The 20,088-nt window shown below is 40.6% G+C and overlaps 1 protein-coding gene across 1 annotated transcript in view; it reads right to left on the reverse strand.

Annotated features, from left to right (window-relative positions):
• Window positions 1–848: 848 nt before the first annotated feature.
• Window positions 849–20,088, reverse strand: part of LOC126268211 (nucleolar protein 58) — a 75,721-nt gene continuing 56,481 nt past the window's right edge. The window contains exons 9-12 of the mRNA XM_049973840.1: window positions 17,752–17,880; window positions 17,057–17,140; window positions 12,232–12,354; window positions 849–1,709 (exon numbers count right to left, since the gene is read on the reverse strand). Coding sequence (XP_049829797.1) covers window positions 1,441–1,709; window positions 12,232–12,354; window positions 17,057–17,140; window positions 17,752–17,880 — 605 coding nt within the window. The 3' untranslated portion in view covers window positions 849–1,440. The remainder of the gene's footprint in view (window positions 1,710–12,231; window positions 12,355–17,056; window positions 17,141–17,751; window positions 17,881–20,088) is intronic.

Raw genomic sequence — 20,088 nt, forward strand, 5'->3', positions numbered from 1 at the left:
ACCCACTAGTAAAATTCCCCTTAGAAAGCTGCTACTCGCCATATTGCAGAGATGCTGAGTCACAAAAAGACTGTCAAAAACACGCACGCACGCACGCACGCACGCACACACACACACACACACACACACACACACACACACACACACACACACACACACACACACGCAACTCACCCATCACTGCAGTCTCAGTCTCAGTCAATTGAAACCACACTGCGAGCAGCAGCACAAGTCATGTTGTTACATACCATGCTGGATTTTCCATTGTTTGGTCTCTATAAAAAGTAATGGAGAGAGATCATTACCTCTGCTTTCTGTTACAATATGACTAACCAGGCAACAGGAATGTCTTGAATACCATAACATTTTGCTTTTCGTTATAGAACTGCATGACATACACAGCCATAGGCCTTGTCAATGTCGCAGAATAAAACTTTTCAGGACAAATTGAGGTCAGAGATTTATCTATAATTTGAGGTAAAATGCATAACTCCACATCAGTATTACTCTTTAATGTAATACTGCTTACTGAACTTATTTCTGGCAATACAGGTGCATTACAGGACGACTGTCTAACACTGTGTTTTACTTTGCAAAACATATGAAAAGATACATCTGGAAATAGTTTCCCGTTATTTGAAAATATTTCACGTGGCAGTTAATCATGACAAGACGTGAATCAAAAAGCATGGTGACATAGAACTGATAAAGAAAATGACTAGAATATACAGCTGCCTCCAACTCATTTTACTACTGTAAAATGGTACTCAATTTTATGAAAAATGTTGCATATAATAATATTGACGTAAAACAAATGCAAACTTTGACTGTGAAATGAAACATGTAAATTTAAAAATTTTCTTTATTTATAGGTTTGTACATCCAGTAAAAAAAGTTCATTTATGAACACAATGGATATCAAGTACTTTACAAGTTCTGTACAAACTGTCTTTTCATACAAAATTTTCCTTCTTGTCTGAAGAAACAAGCAACTTTCACCCAACATCCGCAATGTGGATAGTCAGTCACATGCATTGTGCACAGACATGATTCCTGTTCTTTCTCACTTGTCTTATTTATGGACATAACTATACTTAAATCCTTAAGCAAGAATTTTCTTAACAGCATTTCAAACATTGGTGAAAAAGCTTATTCACCAACTAGTATTAAGTTATGGTGAGAAAGTGAATATTCACATTCCTGAAAATCCTGGAAGCCATAAATGTGGCACAATTTGGGTGCCTGTAAACAACACTACATGCACCTCATATGTTAAACAACTAGTGAAGTCTCACAATTATCGTGACAGTGACACACTTTAATTTCCAACAGTTGTCTATTTTGTCTATGCACAAGGATATCACCTGTCAGAAGAAAATGTAAAATGAGCACCATATACAGTAGGAGGTATAAGAACAGGATAATCCTGCACCAGTTTCACTAATCTTCTTGTTCTTCCTCTTGCCTCTTCTTCTTCTTTTTCTTCTTCTTCTCACTGCTTTCTGGCTGATCACTTGTAGTGGCAGGAATGTCTTCCACCGGTTCCTCAAACTCCAAACCCTCTGCAGACTCTTCAAAGTTCACAGATTTCTTTTTCTTCTTCTTTTTTTTCTCCTCACTGTGTGATTCTACCTGTGGTGTGCTTACTTCTTCCTCTACACTGACATCAAGAATAAGTGATTTCTTCTTCTTTTTCTTCTTTCCCGATTCTGTAAAAATAAAGTGTTACTTTTATTTATTTTTTAATACAGAGGAAGTTGTAATTAATGACAATGAAGCACTCCTTTGCTGCCCTTGCCATGTTCTGAATGACTTACTTCCTCACTGCATCTTCTGCCACATTTTATCACGCCACACAAACTACTGTAAGTCAAATACAGAAACACACACACACACAGACACACACACACACACACACGCACACGCACACACACACACACACGCACACACACACACACACGCACGCACACGCACGCACACGCACAAACAAACAAATTGTTGTTCTGATAAACATCAAGGTTGTCTCTCTCTCTCTCTCTCTCTCTCTCTCTCTCTCTCTCTCTCTCTCTCTGAACCAACAGGTAACTTTTATAATGTATTAAATTTATTGAATATTTCACAGGGTGCTGCCAAAGTAGTAAGTTATTGTTCCATAGGTGGATGAAGTGAAGGAGTGGCAACACAACCCTTGCACATATCTTCTGTATACACCCAAATCCAAGCCAATCTTTTTTTCTGATTTTCATGGTCCAAATATGCATCTGTGGCTTAGATTCAGGGGAAAAGCCTAATGAAGTTTTGAAAAAAGCTGCCAGAAGATGCTGTTAAGTAGTTATATTTTGCCAAATAACTTGTGATATCCTTTGTTTTAGTGTACAATAATGAAGCATGTTCACTACACCTCAAAGATGAAAAGAGAAGTGATTTCACTCACTGAGAAAACTTCAAATCATGCCGTGGGTCAATGGTAAGGAAACTGGACGAGAGCAATGTGAGACTATGGAGACAGCAAAAGGAAATACTTTTAGCTTCTTCCAGCAATAGAAAAACATTTTCTGAGCCAAAACTTGGCTACTATTACACATCAGAAGTAATGCTGAATGATTTTTCTTAGGAGCAGCAACAGAAGTGCTTACCTGTGTGTGCAGAAATTATCAAGTTAAAGCACATGAAGCTGCTCAACAGCAAAAAATCACAAAGATCAAAGGAAACTGCAATTGGGTTTCCCATTTTACGAAACACTGGTGATTTTGTATTTGTAGGTGTACTTCAATTGCAGTTAAGTGGCCAGAGAACTACAAGGAGAAACTCATTGGATTTCAGCATTTCATAATCAGATGATGCAATGGAAATAATTATCTTCTTGGTCAGACAGTAATGCAGACCAAACTCTGGTGTATTTTGATATGCCAACAAATTACACAGTAGAAGCAAAAAGGTACAAAGATATCAAGACACTGCCCATAGGTGGTGGAAAGTAGAGTATGTCTGTCATGCTTGCATGTACAGCTGACGGCCATAAATTGTCTCCATTAATAGTTTTTCAATGCAAGACATTACCCAAGTCCAAGGAATTTCCAAAAAGCACTATTTGTACATGCTGAGGACATCTTTTTGTTCTGTTACATGTCGTAAATTCGTACACTTGTTTGCCACATTAATAGGGGTTTCTCCATATCACAGATCTATTTGGTCTATCATAACCCTGTGTTAGCCTCTTCCCCCAGCAAAAATAAAGCAATGCCACCAAGACAGTGAAAGGGGTTGATGTCCTTAAGAGTCTTTATACTAGCATTTCACAGACCATTTAAGACAGCATGAAAAATCCCAACTGTTTTTTGGTATGCGGTGTGGCTAGACTTGCTTACAGCCCACCTGCGTATAGTTCCTAATTACTGCCCTAACTTGTTTGATGGACGACAACAACAACTGAGAAACACAGGAGATGAACCAGGAGGAATATTCCTCAAAGCGAAGACAAAACTTATAGTCCACACTTTGTACAGTTCACTTGTGCTAGAAATCATTCTGTGTAGATAAATTATATTGTTTAGATTGTTAAAAAGTAATCTAATAAAGTACCATGTCTAACCTCTACCAGAGATGATACAAATAGGTGCTTTCAATACATAGATTGCTTGACACCAAATTTATAACTACAAATAAGTGATGCTCCCCACAAATCTCTGAAAGGTGGGGCCACTTTATAGTTTATCCATTATATGATGAGCAATATTTCTTTTAATTTTCATGTATGGCTTGAAATGAGGGAAAATTTTACTTTTTTCCTCCAGGTCTCATTTCCGGGGTGCGGCTTGCATTCAAGGTCGGCTTACATTTGGGCAAATATAGTACACAAACACTGCGAACATGCCCCTGTTGCAGGAAATTATCAACTACTCATGTATAGTGGATCAGTGCACGAAGCACAGAAAGAGTTTTAGCATTCACATTAGTTTTTGAGCAGTAGCTCTTTTCCTTGGAACAGTAGATTCTCTCTCTCTCTCTCTCTCTGTCTGTCTCATGAGCATGACGAGACTTGACACAAGTCTTGCCATAGCCATAAAAGTGTGTGTTGGGTGTATGTGTAGTTGTCTGTGAGAATTTATGTACCATTGCTAGAAAAATAGCTAGTGTTCAAAAGCTCGTGTCAATGGTTGTGTTTCCTTAATTTTATGTACTATTTCTATAATCAATAACTGTTGTTGTTGTTGTGGTCTTCAGTCCTGAGACTGGTTTGATGCAGCTCTCCATGCCACGCTATCCTGTGCAATCTTCTTCATCTCCCAGTACCTACTGCAACCTACATCCTTCTGAATCTGCTTAGTGTAGTCATCTCTTGGTCTCCCTCTACGATTTTTACCCTCCGCACTGCCCTCCAATACTAAACTGGTGATCCCTTGATGCCTCAGAACATGTCCTACCAACCGATCCCTTCTTCTGGTCAAGTTGTGCCACAAACTTCTCTTCTCCCCAATCCGATTCAATACTTCCTCATTAGTTATGTGATCTACCCATCTAATCTTCAGCATTCTTCTGTAGCACCACATTTCGAAGGTTTCTATCATAACTATCATGATAAAACACTGCTTGGGTATTACAAGTATCATTTGGAAAATTTAAAAGACATGTCCGTTAGTGTTTATGGTTCATTAAGGAAGATCTCCCAATTTTCTCATCTCAGAAAAAGAGTGAAATCACGACTTAAGAAGGTTCCAATGACTAGATGAAATGTGGCAAAAACAGATGCAGATAAAAATTTCTACATCTACTAGGGTGAAAAATAAGTGACAGATATTCCAATATTTTACTCTGTAAAACTGCTACCACTTACCAGTTTCAGTTGGTACTAAATGCTGAACTCGATTATTGAGATTCCTGTGAAGTTTTTGCCAAAAACCAAATTTCCTTTCTTTACATTGCCAATGGCAACCACAGTCCTTTCTGTCTAATTGAAAATCTAAGCTAACTTATATTCCATAAACATTCAAACACGTGTACGCACAAAAGTTAGGATGTTACTGTGTGAGATGTGCAAAAGCTACTGTTAACTGTCTTCTATTGTGTGTTCCTGTGTGGCATACGCCAGTCCTCTACAGGTAAGTTGTTGGCTTTCTCTTATTTTACATTTTTTCCTTCCAGGAATTTCCATTATTGTTATTAATTATTTTTATTATCTGTACCATCTGAATTAGTAATTAACTTCCTCTCTTGGGTACTTCACAATCAGGTATTGAAGACAACATGACATTGACTTGTGTCATGTTATCTCCTACCAATGGCATGATTAGGATGTGGTACAGGGCAGCATGTGGTCACCACACTACTTTCTCAGCGATTGTAATTACTTTCTCAGCGATTGTAATGTTTCCAACACGGTACTCCTCATTCAAAAAGTTCCTCAAATGGTATGGCAACACTGAAAGAACTGCAATCAATTCAAGCCTTCCCACACAGAAAAGATGCCTAACAGCACTAAGAACTGAATCTGGAACATTTGCATGGCAGTCATGAGACACTGACCATTTAACTACAGAGGAAGACTAAATTTATGTCTACATTACTATCTGCTTTAATCTAATAGCTGGATGATTTTTTAATGCAAAATGAGAACAACAAAATTAGATTATTCACTGGCAAACTTTAGACATGACATCAGAAATGTTTCAAGCAAATAGAATTTGTAGAGGAGAGTAACATTTGTCCTTAATATACCTAATATATTCTTCCAAAAGGAGGAGGTGGGGAGGGGATAAAATAGACTTAGTAAGGACCAACTGCACCTAAAAATGACATTTTAGGAAACAATTTGTACTGGATGTGGATGCCCAAGTTCACTTTCAAATTTCAAGTGTCCATGACTAGTAAGAAATAATGTAAAAACACATGTTGTTGTTGTTGTCTTCAGTCCTGAGACTGGTTTGATGCAGCTCTCCATGCTACTCTATCCTGTGCAAGCTGCTTCATCTCCCAGTACCTACTGCAACCTACATCCTTCTGAATCTGCTTAGTGTACTCATCTCTCGGTCTCCCTCTACGATTTTTACCCTCCACGCTGCCCTCCAATGCTAAATTTGTGATCCCTTGATGCCTCAAAACATGTCCTACCAACCGATCCCTTCTTCTAGTCAAGTTGTGCCACAAACTTCTCTTCTCCCCAATCCTATTCAATACCTCCTCATTAGTTACGTGATCTATCCACCTTATCTTCAGTATTCTTCTGTAGCACCACATTTCGAAAGCTTCTATTCTCTTCTTGTCCAAACTAGTTATTGTCCATGTTTCACTTCCATACATGGCTACACTCCAAACAAAGACTTTCAGAAACGACTTCCTGATACATAAATCTATATTCGATGTTAACAAATTTCTCTTCTTCAGAAACGCTTTCCTTGCCATTGCCAGTCTACATTTTATATCCTCTCTACTTCGACCATCATCAGTTATTTTACTTCCTAAATAGCAAAACTCCTTTACTACTTTAAGTGTCTCATTTCCTAATCTAATTCCCTCAGCATCACCCGATTTAATTTGACTACATTCCATTATCCTCGTTTTGCTTTTGTTAATGTTCATCTTATATCCTCCTTTCAAGACACTGTCCATTCCGTTCAACTGCTCTTCCAAGTCCTTTGCCGTCTCTGACAGAATTACAATGTCATCGGCGAACCTCAAAGTTTTTACTTCGTCTCCATGAATTTTAATACCTACTCCAAATTTTTCTTTTGTTTCCTTTACTGCTTGCTCAATATACAGATTGAATAACATCGGGGAGAGGCTACAACCCTGTCTTACTCCTTTCCCAACCACTGCTTCCCTTTCATGCCCCTCGACTCTTATTACTGCCATCTGGTTTCTGTACAAATTATAAATAGCCTTTCGCTCCCTGTATTTTACCCCTGCCACCTTTAGAATTTGAAAAAGAGTATTCCAGTCAACATTGTCAAAAGCTTTCTCTAAGTCTACAAATGCTAGAAACGTAGGTTTGCCTTTTCTTAATCTTTCTTCTAAGATAAGTCGTAAGGTCAGTATTGCCTCACGTGTTCCAACATTTCGACGGAATCCAAACTGATCCTCCCCGAGGTCTGCATCTACCAGTTTTTCCATTCGTCTGTAAAGAATTCGCGTTAGTATTTTGCAGCCGTGGCTTATTAAACTGATAGTTCGGTAATTTTCACATCTGTCAGCACCTGCTTTCTTTGGGATTGGAATTATTATATTCTTCTTGAAGTCTGAGGGTATTTCGCCTGTCTCATACATCTTGCTCACCAGCTGGTAGAGTTTTGTCATGACTGGCTCTCCCAAGGCCGTCAGTAGTTCTAATGGAATGTTGTCTACTCCGGGGGCCTTGTTTCGACTCAGGTCTTTCAGTGCTCTGTCAAACTCTTCACGCAGTATCGTATCTCCCATTTCGTCTTCATCTACATCCTCTTCTATTTCCATAATATTGTCCTCAAGTACATCGCCCTTGTATAAGCCTTCTATATACTCCTTCCACCTTTCTGCCTTCCCTTCTTTGCTTAGAACTGGGCTGCCATCTGAGCTCTTGATATTCATACACGTGGTTCTCTTCTCTCCAAAGGTCTCTTTAATTTTCCTGTAGGCAGTATCTATCTTACCCCTAGTGAGATAAGCTTCTACATCCTTACATTTGTCCTCTAGCCATCCCTGTTTAGCCATTTTGCTCTTCCTGTCGATCTCATTTTTGAGACGTTTGTATTCCTTTTTGCCTGCTTCATTTACTGCATTTTTATATTTTCTCCTTTCATCAATTAAATTCAATATTTCTTCTGTTACCCAAGGATTTCTAGCAGCCCTCGTCTTTGTACCTACTTTATCCTCTGCTGCCTTCACTACTACATCCCTCAGAGCTACCCATTCTTCTTCTACTGTATTTCTTTCCCCTATTCCTGTCAATTGTTCCCTTATGTTCTCTCTGAAACTCTGTACAACCTCTGGTTCTTTCAGTTTATCCAGGTCCCATCTCCTTAATTTCTCACATTTTTGCAGTTTCTTCAGTTTTAATCTACAGGTCATAACCAATAGATTGTGGTCAGAGTCCACATCTGCCCCTGGAAATGTCTTACAACTTAAAACCTGGTTCCTAAATCTCTGTCTTACCATTATATAATCTATCTGATACCTTTTAGTATCTCCAGGGTTCTTCCACGTATACAACCTTCTTTCATGATTCTTAAACCAAGTGTTAGCTATGATTAAGTTGTGCTCTGTGCAAAATTCTACTAGGCGGCTTCCTCTTTCATTTCTTAGCCCCAATCCATATTCACCTACTATGTTTCCTTCTCTCCCTTTTCCTACACTCGAATTCCAGTCACCCATTACTATTAAATTTTCGTCTCCCTTCACTATCTGAATAATTTCTTTTATTTCATCGTACATTTCTTCAATTTCTTCATCATCTGCAGAGCTAGTTGGCATATAAACTTGTACTACTGTAGTAGGTGTGGGCTTCGTATCTATCTTGGCCACAATAATGCGTTCACTATACAAAGTTAGAAAGAAACAAACACAGCAGGTAGGAAATTAGAAATGTAGATTATAATTATTTTAGAGGAGTGAGGTGCAACATACCAAATCAAACAATGTTCTAAACTAGAGATTATACAGATAGACAAAAGGGGCAATTACTTAACAAGGGTACTTATGCAAGCAGAAAAAGATGTTTGGGTATGAAGAAGAAGAAGAAGAAGAAGAAGAAGAAGAAGAAGAAAGGGAAATCTCAAATGTAACAGAGCAACTATTAACAAGAAGCTTCAAGCAAATAATAACAGCTGCATTACAGAATACACTGAGTTACAGAGAAGTTTGTGTAAACGTCTTGGAGAGGATTTAAGAAACAACTGATATTAACAGTTTGACGAAAACAAGATACATACTTATTTACGATAGACATCACACTTCATCAATTAAGAGTGTGGATGGCACAATTATTAACAGCAGATAGAATATTATAAGTGTCCAAAGATTTCTTTAAATTATGTTTGTAGGACAGGCCCAAGTCACAATCAATAATGAAGTACTATAGGCAAAGTAAGACTACCTGCTGTTTTATCCTTACAGAAGCGATTTAAAAAGCATACTTCTTAATGTGTATTTTAAAGGTATACTAGTAAAAATATTTTTAAGAGATTAATTTTTTGGAAGATGTGCATATACTATAACACAAAGAAATTTGCCTACTGCAAGAATGACATATCTATACAGATACCCATACAAGTGGTGATTCAAATTAAAATTTCTATTTTCTAAAACAATTTCAATGTATATTGCAACAAATGCAGTTTGATAATAATATGGTAACGGAATTAAACTGGATTTTTGTGAGGTAAATTCAAACCACATCTACATCTACATGACTACTCTGCAATTCACATTTAAGTGCTTGGCAGAGGGTTCATCGAACCACAATCATGCTATCTCTCTACTATTCCACTCCCGAACAGCGAGCGGGAAAAACAAACACCTAAACCTTTCTGTTCGAGCTCTGATTTCTCTTATTTTATTTTGATGATCATTCCTACCTATGTAGGTTGGGCTCAACAAAATATTTTTGCATTCGGAAGAGAAAGTTGGTGACTGAAATTTCGTAAAAAGGTCTCGCCGCGACGAAAAACGTCTATGCTGTAATGACTTCCATCCCAACTCGTGTACCATATCTGCCACACTCTCTCCCCTATAACGCGATAATACAAAACGAGCTGCCCTTTTTTGCACCCTTTCGATGTCCTCCGTCAATCCCACCTGGTTAGGATCCCACACCGCGCAGCAATATTCTAACAGAGGACGAACGAGTGTAGTGTAAGCTGTCTCTTTAGTGGACTTGTTGCATCTTCAAAGTGTCCTGCCAATGAAACGCAACCTTTGGCTCGCCTTCCCGACAATATTATCTATGTGGTCCTTCCAACTGAAGTTGTTCGTAATTTTAACACCCAGGTACTTAGTTGAATTGACAGCCTTGAGAATTGTACTATTTATCGAGTAATCGAATTCCAACGGATTTCTTTTGGAACTCATGTGGATCATCTCACACTTTTCGTTATTTAGCGTCAACTGCCACCTGACACACCATACAGCAATCTTTTCTAAATCGCTTTGCAGCTGATACTGGTCTTCGGATGACCTTACTAGACAGTAAATTACGGCGTCATCTGCGAACAGTCTAAGAGAACTGCTCAGATTGTCACCCAGGTCATTTATATAGATCAGGAACAGTAGAGGTCCCAGGACGCTTCCCTGGGGAACACCTGATATCACTTCAGTTTTACTCGATGATTTGCCGTCTATTACTACGAACTGCGACCTTCCTGACAGGAAATCACGAATCCAGTCGCACAACTGAGACAATATCCCATAGCTCTGCAGCTTGATTAGAAGTCGCTTGTGAGGAACGGTGTCAAAAGCTTTCCGGAAATCTAGAAATACGGAATCAACTTGAGATCCCCTGTCGATAGCGGCCATTACTTCGTGCGAATAAAGAGCTAGCTGCGTTGCACAAGAGCGATGTTTTCTGAAGCCATGCTGATTACGTGTCAATAGATCGTTCCCTTCGAGGTGATTCATAATGTTTGAATACAGTATATGCGCCAAAACCCTACTGCAAACCGACATCAATGATATAGGTCTGTAGTTAAATGGATTACTCCTACTACCCTTCTTGAACACTGGTGCGACCTGCGCAATTTTCCAATCTGTAGGTACAGATCTATCGGTGAGCGAGCGGTTGTATATGAGTGCTAAGTAGGGAGCTATAGTATCAGCGTAATCTGAAAGGAACCTAATCGGTATGCAATCTGGACCTGAAGACTTGCCCGTATCAAGCGATTTGAGTTGCTTCGCAACCCCTAAGGTATCTACTTCTAAGAAACTCATGCTAGCAGATGTTCGTGTTTCAAATTCTGGAATATTCCATTCGTCTTCCCTGGTGAAGGAATTTCGGAAAACTGCGTTCAATAACTCCGCTTTAGCGGCACAGTCGTCGATAACAGTACCATCGGCACTGCGCAGCGAAGGTATTGACTGCGTCTTGCCGCTTGTGTACTTTACATACGACCAGAATTTCTTCGGATTTTCTACCAAATTTCGAGACAATGTTTCGTTGTGGAACCTATTAAAGGCATCTAGCATCGAAGTACGTGCCAAATTTCGCGCGTCTGTAAATTTTAGCCCATCTTCGGGATTTCGCGTTCTTCTGAACTTCGCATGCTTTTTCCGTTGCCTCTGCAACAGCGTTCGGACCTTTTTTGTGTACCACGGGGGATCCGTTCCATCTCTTACCAATTTATGAGGTATGAATATCTCAATTGCTGTTGCTACTATATCTTTGAATTTGAGCCACATCACTGACATGCTTAATTAGAAATACTACATTATATTTGGATCCACCTGACCACATATGTTACAAAATACTGTTAAACAACCAACTTCATCTCTGACATCAGCAATGTAATCAGCCAACTACTTTAACATAAGCTATCATAATGTAAGGATTAAGTGATCATTCAATGACCTAGAGCGCGCGCGCCCACACACACACACACACACACACACACACACACACACACACACACACACACACACACTTGTGTGCCTATCAATGTCTCAACACTTCTGCATTTCACTGTGTGATCTCCTTTAATCCCTAAGTATTTACATTCTACAAGAATTTTCTTACACATTTATCATAATGTAAACTGAATATGTTCTTTTATGTCAATTTAAGATTCCATACTGTACCACTTTGTAAATTCCATAGTTTCTCACAAGGCTCTTGTTACACTGAATGAAACCTGTCAATAAAAAGATACTGATTGTGACTTATGGTTGTACCTACAAACTTAATTTCAACAGTCACTGTTTCCCTGGCAGGAATGCCTGCTCTTACTAAATTTCTTTAAATGTTTTCATATGTCAAGAGAAAAATAAGGTGTAACAGATGAAATAATGAAGTTCTTTCTTTGATTCAGAGGTAACAAAAGACCATGATGACAATCTAACGGAAGGTGAATAGAGGATGCGTGCTTGGCAGAAGACTGAAATGCACGCAGAAGACTGTACGAGGCTGGAAGATATTCAAAGACAAGAGACGAAGGCTACAGGCATTTATAAAAGAATAGATCTTCTTTCTTGAACACAGAAAATTCTGCAATGTGTCTACATTCTTATTGTGCAATTACTATCTCTACAAAAATGACATGGAATTCTTCCACTGACCTGCTGGTGTGACACTCTCCTCTTGCTCTTGTTCCAGATCTTGTGCATGTTCAGCTTCATGTTCCTTACTCTTCCTCTTTTTCTTCTTGATTTCTGGTGTTTCAGTTACTTCTTGTGCCTCAGCTGCAATGAAGTGTGTTGATTTACTTTCATCTTAACTACTAAAGTTAGGAATCACAGAGACCAGTGGCACAACACCACTGCACATTCAATTATCAGAATACAGTAGATCAAAATAAAAGTATGTAGTACACATAATAGCTTGGTTGCAAGGAATCATATAGTATCATCAAAATTATACTGTAAACATGTTGAGCTCACTAGCTTTCAACAGCTGGTGTGCAGGACCCCTGTCAGTGGAAAAGCCTCGAATATAGATACACAAGTTTTTTTTAAAGTATGGTGGTGAGGGGAAGAGAAGTGAAAGAGGAGACCAGTAGAGAATGTGGAAAAGACTTTGGGTGTGTTGGCAGAATTAAAGGCTGTGCAGTGCTGGCCTGTGAGCAGAGATGGGGATAGGTAAGTGGAGGACAGATGTAAGTGAAGGTTGTGGCCAGAGAGTTACAAGAATGTAGGAAATATTGGAGGAAGAATTACCACCTGCCCGATTTAGAAAAACCGGTACTGGTAGGGAGGATCCAGATGGCACAGGCCTGGTTGGTTGGATGGTTGGTTTAAAGGCAGGAGAAAGGACCAAACTACAAGGTCATCGGTACCTTGTTTCTAATAAAACAATGCCACAAGTGTGAGAATAAAATGGACAAAACATATAACACAAAATGGAAAGAAAGGAAAAGTCACAAGAATGAAGGGAAGGCAAAAAACATTAAAAGGAACAAAAGAGGACAAGAAAACAACAGAAACACGCTAGAAACAGAAGAGAGTAAAACATGGAAGCTGATTACAGCAGCTGGCCAACAACGAGAATAAAAATGGAAAGCCAGCCACTCCGCAACATATTAAAACCTCCACCCTAAAGCACTAGGTTGGAGGAGACAGAGGGACAAAGGACATACACTAAAACCTACATAGAAGTATAAAACCCACTCTCACGGATAAAACGTAAAACTAAAGCTGCTGTGGAGACATTGTCACCCAACAATGAAGGCAGGGTGCTGGGAAAGTAAAAAGTCTGCCGCAGAGTGGCTAAAAGTGGGCAGTCCAGCAAGAGGTGGACAACCGTCATTTGGGAGCCACAGAAACACTGAGGTGGGTCCTCGCGACAGAGTAGGTAACCATGCGTTAGCCACGTATGGCCAAAGCGGAACCAGCACAGGACAACTGAAACCCTGCGAGAGGCCTGCTTCAAAGACTTCCACACATTCATGGTCTCCTTAATGACACACAATTTGTTGGGCGTGCTGTTATGCCTTTCCGTTTCCCAAAGCCAGGTAACACTGCGGTGTAAGAGAGAATGCAGGTCAGCTTCGGAGATGTTTATCTCCAGAAGCGGTTTCCGCGCCACCTGTTTGGCCAGCCTGTCGGCCAGTTCATTTACGGGGATTCCAATGTGTTCTGGGGTCCACACAAACACCACGGAACGGTGGGACTTTTCCATGGCATAGATGGACTCCTGAAGTGACGCTACCAAAGTGTGGCGAGGGTAGCACTGGTCAATAGCTTGTAGGCTGCTCAATTAGTCAGTACACATGAGAAATGACTCGCCAGGTCATGAGTGGATGTACTCAAGAGCTCTGCAGTGAAAACACTGCAGCCAACTGGCAAGGAATGCTACTCAATATGTTCTCCATGAACATACGTGAAGCCTATGTGGCCATCAGCCATTGAGCTGTCGGTGTAAACCACTTCAGGGCCCCAGAACACGCCAAGAATCAAGAGGAAATGACAGCGGAGAGCAGCGGGGTTAACGGAGTCCTTAGGGCTATGCTAAAGGTCCAGACAAGGCTGCGGCCGAGGCATACACCATGAAGGCGTACGTGAATGGACTGCAAGTAGGGGTGGTAAAGGAAAGGACTCCAGTTCGGAGAGAAGGGACTGCATGCGAACCACAATCATTATCCTCTATCTGGAGCAACGATGCGGGAGATGGACTGCTGCGGGCGGGAAAAGGAGACGGTAATTTGGACGCTCAGGGGAATTATGAATGCGTGATACGTAACTGCTGAGCAGTTGCACACATCTGATCTGCAGTCAAGTGACACCAGTCTCCACCAGTACGCTGGTCACTGGACTCGTCCTAAAAGTTCCTGTCGCTAACTGAACCCCACAGTGGTGCACAGGGTCGAGTAAATGCAATGCTGAAGGTGCTGCTGAACCATAAACCACACTCCCATAGTCAATTTGGGATTGGACAAGGACTCCGTAGAGCTGCAGCAGCGTAGAGCGATCTGCACCCCAAATGGTGTTGCTCAGGTGACGGAGGGCATTGAGGTGCTGCCAGCACCTCTCCTTAAGCTGACGAAGATGAGGAGGCCAAGTCAATCGAGTGTCGAAAACCATTCCTAGGAACTGATATGTCTCCACTACAGTGAGTGGATCATCATTAACGTAAAGTGCAGGTTCCAGATGAATGGTATGATCCCGATAGAAGTACATGACACATGACTTTGCACCTGAAAACTGGAAGCCGTGGGCTAGAGCCCATGACTGCGCCTTGTGGATGGCTCCCTGGAGGCAACGCTCAGCAACAACAGTACTAGGTCAGCAGTATGAAATGCAGAAGTCGTATGCATACAGAGACAATGAGACGGAGGGCCCGACAGCTGCTGCTAGGAGTTACTGGCCACTAAAGATAGACACACTCAATACAGAGCCCTGCGGGATTCCATTCCTCTGGATATGGATGAAACTATGGGAGTCACCAACTTGGACACGGAAAGTACGGAGCGACAGGAAGTTATGGATAAAAATCGGGAGTGGTTCCTGGAGACCCCACTCATACAATGTGGCAAAGATATGATGTCGCCAAGTCGTATCATATGCTTTAAGTACGTCAAAAAAGACGGCAATCAGGTGTTGCTGTCTGCAAAAGGCTGTTCAGATGTAAGACTCGATGGACATAAGATTATCAGTGGTAGAGCGACCCTGGCGAAAGCTGCCCTGACATGGAGCCAGCAGGACACGTGACTCCAGGGCCCATCCAAACCGCTGACATAACATGCGTTCCGGCAGCTTACAAAGAACGTTGGTGAGGCTGATGAGCCAATAGCTATCCACATCAAGTGGGTTTTTACCAGGTTTGAGCACCAGAATGATGGTGCTCTCCCACCACTGCGATGGAAAGATGCCATCGCACTAGATCCGGTTGAAGATGACAAGATGTGACTTGCAGTCAGATGAGAGATGTTTAATCCTCTGGCTGTGGATGCGATCAGGCCCAGGAGCTCTGTCGGGGCAATGTTCAAGGGCACTGAGGAGCTCCCACTCTGTAAATGGGGTGTTATAGGATTCACTGCGGCATGTAGTGAATGAGAGGACGTTCCATTCCAGCCACTGTTTGAGTGTGCGAAAGGCTGGGGGTAATTCTCCGATGCAGAGGCTCGAGCAAAGTGCTCGGCAGAGGCTCGAGCAAAGTGCTCGGCAATCGCGTTTGTGTTGGTACATAACCCACCCTTTATGGTAACACCAGGGACAGCTATTGGGGCCTGGTACCCAAAAAGATGTTTGATCTTTGCCCAGACTTGGGAAGGTGATGTGTGGCACCCAATGGTGGAGACGTATCTCTCCCAACACTTCTTCTTCCGTTGTTTGACAAGGTAGCGAACACGAGCAAGGAGCTAATTAAAGGCTATGAGGTGCTCAGGGAAGGGTGCCACTTACCACTTACGCCGCTATAGAGCTTGCCAACGCTCCTTAGTTGCTTCAGCGACTTCCGGCGAACACCAAGGGACTGCCTTATGCCTGGGGCACTCTAAAGAGTGAGGGATCGCGTTTTCGGCCGCAGAAACAATTGTGCTAGTTCCTCAGCCCACCTTGTTCAAAGTCCATCTGGGCAGGTGTCCATGCGCCTAACACTGGGGCAGTGACAGGAAGATGCGGAAGTGGTGACTACCACAAAGGTCATTAAGTAACCAGACATATTTAAAGGCCTGTCTGCTTGTGTCTGTGTATGTGCGGATGGATATGTGTGTGTGTGTGTGTGTGTGTGTGTGTGTGTGTGCGCGAGTGTACACCTGTCTTTTTTTTTCCCCTAAGGGAAGTCTTTCCGCTCCCGGGATTGGAATGACTCCTTACCCTCTCCCTTAAAACCCACATCCTTTCGTCTTTCCCTCTCCTTCCTGAAGAAGCAACCATCGGTTGCGAAAGCTAGTAATTCTGTGTGTGTGTTTGTGTGTTTTGTTCATTGTGCCTGTCTGCCGGCGCTTTCCCGCTTGGTAAGTCTTGGAATCTTTGTTTTTAATATATATATATATATATATATATATATATATATATGAAGGTTGACCAAACAGTGAGGACATATATGAATGAAGGTTGACCAAACAGCGAGGACATTGGTCCCACTGGATTAGGGAAAGAAGTAGTCGGCCATGGCCTTTCAACGGAACCATCCCAGCATTTTCCTGAAGCAGTTTAAGAAAATCATGGAAAACCTAAATCAAGATGGTCGGATGCGTGTTTGAACCGTTGTCCTCTCGAATGCGAGTCCAGTATGTTAACTACTGTGCCCCATCGCTCAGTAATGAATGAACAAACGAAATTACATATGCAAAAATTATAATTTATGCAATTTTGACAAGTATTTCTTTGATCAAATGTTTTCATTTTGATTTGTACGATATTCCTGAACCAGGCAATAAAAGACCAATATGATTCAGCAGTTTAGAAGATTAGATGTAACAAACATACAACTAAACCAACTTACTTGGAAGTTCCAGGTCCTCTTCAGCACCTTCCACTTCTTGTTTAATTTTCTTCTTCTTCTTTTTCTTTTCCACTGAGCCACCACCTATAAAAAGATCACAAGACTATAAAAAATGTGAATATGTAGAAAGGAAAGAACAGTCAATAACAAAACAACTGCTGGAATCTTTAACCTGACAATCTGATGGTTTTTAACCTTGGTAACACTGGTACCTCTTCAACCTCTAGATACTGGGCAATATGAGTTTTAGTGGGAAAGGAAGAGAGAGAAAGTATTAAATTTCTTCTTTAAGATGCCATACACACTACATCTTACATCTTTCCCCGTGAGGGACCTTTGAAATTTACCTTTCTTACACTTCTTTTACAAAAGTCAATTTTTTAAACACTTTTTTCTGCCTGCATGAATACAGCATTTGGCTGTGTTCAACTGCCAAACCACAGATCAAAAAAAGGCCCTGGTTTCAATTCTTGGTTGCTCTCAGAATTTTTTCTTGTCACTCCTTTCACCTATGGCACTGACTTCTTAATGTGAAAAATGACAAGTTGCCTTGTAACTGGCTCAACAAGTCAGTTCGACGGGCAAGGGCATATCATCTCCAATAGGACTATTCTTTTTAAACAACTGGTGTTCAAACCCCCTTCAAGTTAAACTCAGCTTTACTTTGCTTGTCAATACAAATCTTTGTTACTTACCCATTTCTACCGGTAATTCAGTATCCTCTGGTTCAGTCTTCACTTTCTTCTTTGGAGGTAAGGGAGTCCCACCTGCAACATTTTCTTCAAGCTCTTCTTGTTCATGCTTAACCTTCACCTTCTTCTCACCTTGGGAACACAATTTTTTCATTTATATCAGCTCCAAATGAAGATAACAAATGTCTCCTATTAGCTAGCAAAAAGTTAGTGATGTTTGGATGGATTAAACACCAATCACAAACTATAATAGTAAGATTTAAATGTGAGTCCAGCATGTTAAACACTGTGCCACATCACTTAGTAATGAATGAACAAACGAAATTACATATGCAAAAATTATAATTTATGCAATTTTGACAAGTATTTATTTGACCAAATGTTTTCACTTTGATTTGTACTGTTTTCCTGAACCAGCCAATAAAAGACCAATTATTATTTACATTTTGATGAATTTGCATGTTCAATGATTATCCTTTCATTTGTCCATGACAAAACTTATACAACAAAGGCAAGACTACCAGATAGCATGCCAACTTTAGGTACGAGATCCAAAGGCCAAGTGTTATGGGAAAACATAAACGAGGTTAACTGCAATACAAACTTCCACCTGACACTTTCAAAGTATTACAGTTACCAGCTGCTAGACTGCCAACTGGAGAGCTAGTCAGTCAGTAGCATTAACAGACACTGAGTAAGATTTGTCTTTTTGATGAAAACTGTTCCAGTGGTCTCCCTATGTCTCTGATAATGGAGAAATTCTCCGTTTGTAGAGCCACACGAAAACAATTGCACCCATGGCCAAAAGTCTGTTTTATTCATCTGATTACTGTATTTACTCGAATCTAAGCCGCACTCGAATCTAAGCCACACCTGAAAAATGAGACTCGAAATAAAGGAAAAAAAAAATTCCCAAATCTAAACCGCACCTGAAATTTGAGACTCTAAATTCAAGGAAAGAGAAAAGTTTTAGGCCGCACCTCCAAATCGAAACAAAGTTGGTCCATTGTAATATGAGACACAATTTAGGTCGAATGAATGATGATACAACTACAGTAGTTTGGTTTGAGTCGTAAGCTTAGCATTTAAGCTTTACCAGGAAGCCATTGCTACGCTTCAGGCGCTCCGTCCGTATTTATATGGGACCCTTCCTTTTTCACGTGCTTCGTCTGGTTTGAATCGATTGCTTATTTTGCTTTGATCTGATAAGTGCCGTTTTCTTTGTTATAGGTGTTTACATCACTCTAAGCTGCATTACTGTACTGTGTCATGCATTGTTTGTCGCATTCGGATAGTGCGTGTTTACGGCCTGTCGCCACTCGTGGCATAGCTTGCTTTTGTGCGCACTTCCCCTGCTTACATTTTTTTTTTTTTAAAGAGAGGAATCGTCTCATTAGCGAAACAATGGCAAGAGACTTCTATTTGTTGTTACTTACACTGCTGCTTTCTTTGGTAATTATCAACAAGAACCAAATACTAGACTGCGTATGATAGAACATGTTCTGAATGAGAGTTAGGCGAAGATTTTTCTCCATTTGAAAATCTTTGCGGCCTTTCTCTAGTACATCAAATTCTGCACAGAAATTAGAGTCATCTTCGATTTAAAAATCTAGTCAGTTGCCGTGCTTCATTTCTGACTCTATCACTATTAGGCATAAGAATAATACGAATATAAACATGACACGATATGTATATTCTTCCGCATTTGCTGTTGTCTCACTCTAGTTTCGTAGTTTATTAGGCAGACAGGATTTAAATGAGATAGCAGCAAACACAAAAGAGTACATGGCAAAATGTTTATATTCATATTATTCTTATGGTGAAGTGAATACTGCATGTGATTCACATTTCATAAAAGTTCCTATTAGCAACGATTTCTTCTCACAGGCAGGAAAAAATTCATAACGTAGAGTTTCCCATATTGACAAACATCCCAAAAAGTCTTGTCAGTCAGATTTTCGTAGTATATTGAAATTCTGCTACATCCGAAGATGAACAATACGGAACTTCATTGGATAATGTATGAAAATGCAGTGGTCAAAACTCGGGGCGGAGAAAAAAAACTCGTCTTTCACATATTTAAAAAAAAATTTATTTACTGACGCAGAGGTTTTGGCGCCAGTATTTATCTTTGTGCCTACAAAGCATGCCTGTGTAGCACTACATATATTCGACGGCAGAAATTAGTTGTGGCGGCACCTACCAACATTTTTCAGAACTTCCGCTTGCTTTGCACTCGATTCTAAGCCGCACACTCGATTCTAAGCTGCAGGCGGTTTTTTGGATTACAAAAACCGGAAAGAAAGTGCGGCTTAGATTCAAGTCAATACGGTACACTAA

The sequence above is a fragment of the Schistocerca gregaria genome, chromosome 4 (assembly GCF_023897955.1).
Source record: "Schistocerca gregaria isolate iqSchGreg1 chromosome 4, iqSchGreg1.2, whole genome shotgun sequence".
Classification (NCBI taxonomy): Eukaryota; Metazoa; Arthropoda; class Insecta; order Orthoptera; family Acrididae; genus Schistocerca; species Schistocerca gregaria.